The 3559-nt window shown below is 40.5% G+C and overlaps 1 protein-coding gene across 1 annotated transcript; it reads left to right on the forward strand.

Annotated features, from left to right (window-relative positions):
• Positions 1 to 236: 236 nt before the first annotated feature.
• On the forward strand, positions 237 to 2668 carry TAAR5 (trace amine associated receptor 5). The gene has a single exon (XM_015074321.3). It carries the CDS (start codon positions 598 to 600, stop codon positions 1609 to 1611), a length of 1014 nt encoding a protein of 337 aa, XP_014929807.1. The 5' UTR covers positions 237 to 597; the 3' UTR covers positions 1612 to 2668.
• The last annotated feature ends 891 nt before the right edge of the window (positions 2669 to 3559 follow it).

The raw sequence follows: 3559 nt of genomic DNA on the forward strand, positions 1-3559 counted from the left end.
TTAAACATCTCAACCTGTTGATTTTACTGTTGCTTTATTTAATTCTTGAAGAGAGGAGCCAGATGTTATTCTTTCCCCAAGCAATGATTTATTACAAAGACTTAATTCTTCCTTGTTTCAGACTGATAACTTGAAATCTCACTTTATGTTTCACAATAGGTCAACTTATCAAAATGGAAGAGATGGCCTCTCAATAATTGTATAGTACCTACCGTGACATAGCCTGCTTTGTCTCTGAGGGAACAGTTAGCTTACATTCTACTTCTTTTCCCTTAAAGATACAGTCTACACTAATTTCAAAAGTGCCCAGTTAGAGAAACCAGAGCCAGCCGAGAAATGACTCTTATGAGACCTTAAATCTCACATTATACTGATTTTTGGCCAATATTTGCTTCAGTACCTAAGTAAATTGTACTAGGTTACAAAATGCCCTTCAGTTTCTCCTCCACATCTTTTTGTTTTGTTTTGTTTTGTTTTGTTTGTTTGTTTGTTTGTTTTGTTTTGTGGTTTTTTGGGGGGGTTGTTTTTTTGTTTGTTTGTTTTTTGGGTGGTACAGGTGGCCAGTTTCCAGAGAGAAAGGAAGAGTAGGAACCATAAATGAGTGCTGTCCTCAACCAAGGTGCTGAAGAACACCCTGCAGCATTCTGCTACCAGGTGAATGGATCTTGCCCCAGGACAGTCCATCCTCTGGGCATCCGGTTGGCCATCTACCTGGCCGGTGCAGTAGGCATGTTGATTACGGTCCTAGGAAATTTGTTTGTGGTGTTTGCTGTGTCCTACTTCAAAGTGCTTCACACCCCCACTAACTTCTTGCTGCTTTCCTTGGCCCTGGCTGACATGTTTCTGGGTCTGTTAGTGCTGCCTCTCAGTACCATTCGCTCAGTGGAGAGCTGCTGGTTCCTTGGAGACTTCCTCTGCCACCTGCATACCTATCTGGATACCCTCTTCTGCCTCACCTCCATCTTCCACCTCTGTTTCATTTCCATAGACCGCCACTGTGCCATCTGTGAGCCCTTGATCTATCCCTCCAAGTTCACAGTCAGGGTGGCCATCAGGTACATTCTGGCAGGGTGGGGGATTCCAGCAGCTTACACTGCCTTCTTCCTCTACACAGATGTGGTAGGGAATGCGCTCAGTCAGTGGCTGGAAGAGATGCCTTGTGTGGGCAGTTGCCAACTGCTCTTCAATAAGTTTTGGGGCTGGTTAAATTTTCCTATGTTCTTCTTCCCCTGCCTCATCATGATCAGCTTGTACATGAAGATTTTTGTGGTTGCCATCAGGCAGGCTCAGCAGATCAACACCTTGAGCAAAAACCTGGCTGGGGCTGCCAAACGTGAAAGAAAAGCTGCCAAGACCCTCGGCATTGCCGTGGGCATATACCTCTTGTGCTGGCTTCCCTTCACCATTGACACGCTGGTTGACAGCCTCCTTAACTTCGTCACACCGCCACTGGTCTTTGACATCTTTATTTGGTTTGCTTACTTCAACTCGGCCTGCAACCCTATCATCTATGTCTTCTCCTACCGGTGGTTCAGAAAGGCACTGAAACTCTGCCTGAGTCGAGAGATCTTCTCACCTCGGACACCCACTATTGACTTGTACCAAGAGTGACTTCTTTGAATGCAGGCGAGGGTAGGTCCCTGCAGGAAGGATGAGTGCTCTGTGGCAGGGGCGGTGTCATGAGTTTGTGGGCATGCTTTTAGGGCACCGCGGTTTAAGTGGAGGAGAAAAAACAACCTCTTAATTCGAAAAGAAATGTAGTACTCTCTTAATTCAATGTTTCTGTAGTAGAATGTAGCACTCTCTTTATTCAATGTTTCTGTAGAAAAGGAGGGAATGAAATCAATCAAGTATTTATTGGCTGGGTTAAACTTCTGTGAAAATATTTGGCTCCTTGTTATCACCTCCTTGAGACTGAGCTACAGAGGTGGAGAGAAAAGAGCGTGAGGTGGAGATTTCTGAGTTCTCATACTGGTTCTGCCTCCTGGCAGTGCTTGGGTGAGACTATTTTGACAACCTTTGAATTTCTCCCCATCTCAGAGTTACAGCTGGAAAATTAGGGTTTTGTACTGTTTGTTCAGGTAACCTGAAGCTCAAATATTGTATAATAATTTAACTTTGGAAAACGCTGTTTGACATCACTTTTCATAATGTAGTCAAGTGTTGGGAGTGTTTCTTTTTCAAAATGTCCTCTTTAGAATCCCTGTCTCCCTAAACAGGATTGTAAACTACGTTTGTCCATTTCAATGATCACTGAGTAAATGTATTGTATTCTTGAAGGAATATTTTCTCGCTTTTCTTTAATTATTAAAACTTGGAAATGGTGAAATGTTTGTAAAGTGATAATGATCCACATCTGGCCATTGTAATATTTTTCCTTTAAAAAAAAATTACCTAAGTTAGATCTACTATCTTTCCAGGGACACCAGTATATGATTTTCTTTGGAAATACAAGTACTTAAGCCACATGCTTGTTCAACACTGAACCAAGTGTTTCTTAGGACCTATTACTAGTAAAGGTATTGACATCTTCTATGTACATTTTGCCTCTTTTTTCTTCCTAAATCTTTTCCTACAGGTCTCTAATAACTCCCACATTTCTTACTGACTATTTTTCAAATTAATAATTGCTGATTTGGAAAACTTATTTGTAAGTTAATTTGAGGTCTCCAAAGTACAAACATATAGATAGATGTAATATATATATGAACATAAATCAATCAATCTCCATAAATAAAAAAGTAATGTTTTATTTTGTCATGGAAGTTAACTGAAATGAATTCATTTCCTTTCCTTCCTTCCCTCCTTCCTTCCCTCCTTCCTTCCTTCCTTCCTTCCTTCCTTCCTTCCTTTCTTTCTGGCTAGAGAGATAACTTTTATTGACTTTATTGTTTTTCTTAATTAAAAAATTATTTATTGTAGGGACACTTGGGTTGCTCAGTCGATCGAGTATCTGACTCTTGATTTCATCTAAGGTCATGATCCCTGAGTGGAGTCTCCAGTCAGACTTCATGCTAAGCGTGGAGCCTGTTTAAGATCCTCTCTCTCTCTCTCTCTCCTTCTGCCCCTCTCCCCCACTCATGCTCTCTCTTTTTCTCTCAAAAAAATTATTTATTATAAACATATTTTTTGATGTATTTTTTAATGCTTCTTTTTTCTTTCGAAGTAATTATTCTTTCTTTTCCAATTAACTTTTTGGTATTATTACATAATTAAATTAAAAAAGAATTATAAATTACAATTTATTCTAATATATGCAATTTTGAGATATCAAGGAACACTGTGCCTTAGATATAGGAATAAATAAAAATTGCAAAGTATAAATCAGTCATTACTTTAAAAAACACACTTTCGGGGCACCTGGGTAGCTCAGTTGGTTAAGTGTCCGACTTCAGCTCAGGTCATAACCTTGCAGTTCATGAGGTCGAGCCCCGTGTCAGGCTCTGTGCTGATAGCTCAGAGTCTGGAACCTGTTTCAGATTCTGTGTCTCCCTCTCTTTCTGCCCCTCCCCCGCTCATACTCTTGTCTCTCTCTCTCTCTCTCTGTCTCTCTTTTTCT

The sequence above is a fragment of the Acinonyx jubatus genome, chromosome B2, assembly GCF_027475565.1.
Source record: "Acinonyx jubatus isolate Ajub_Pintada_27869175 chromosome B2, VMU_Ajub_asm_v1.0, whole genome shotgun sequence".
NCBI classification, from domain to species: domain Eukaryota; kingdom Metazoa; phylum Chordata; class Mammalia; order Carnivora; family Felidae; genus Acinonyx; species Acinonyx jubatus.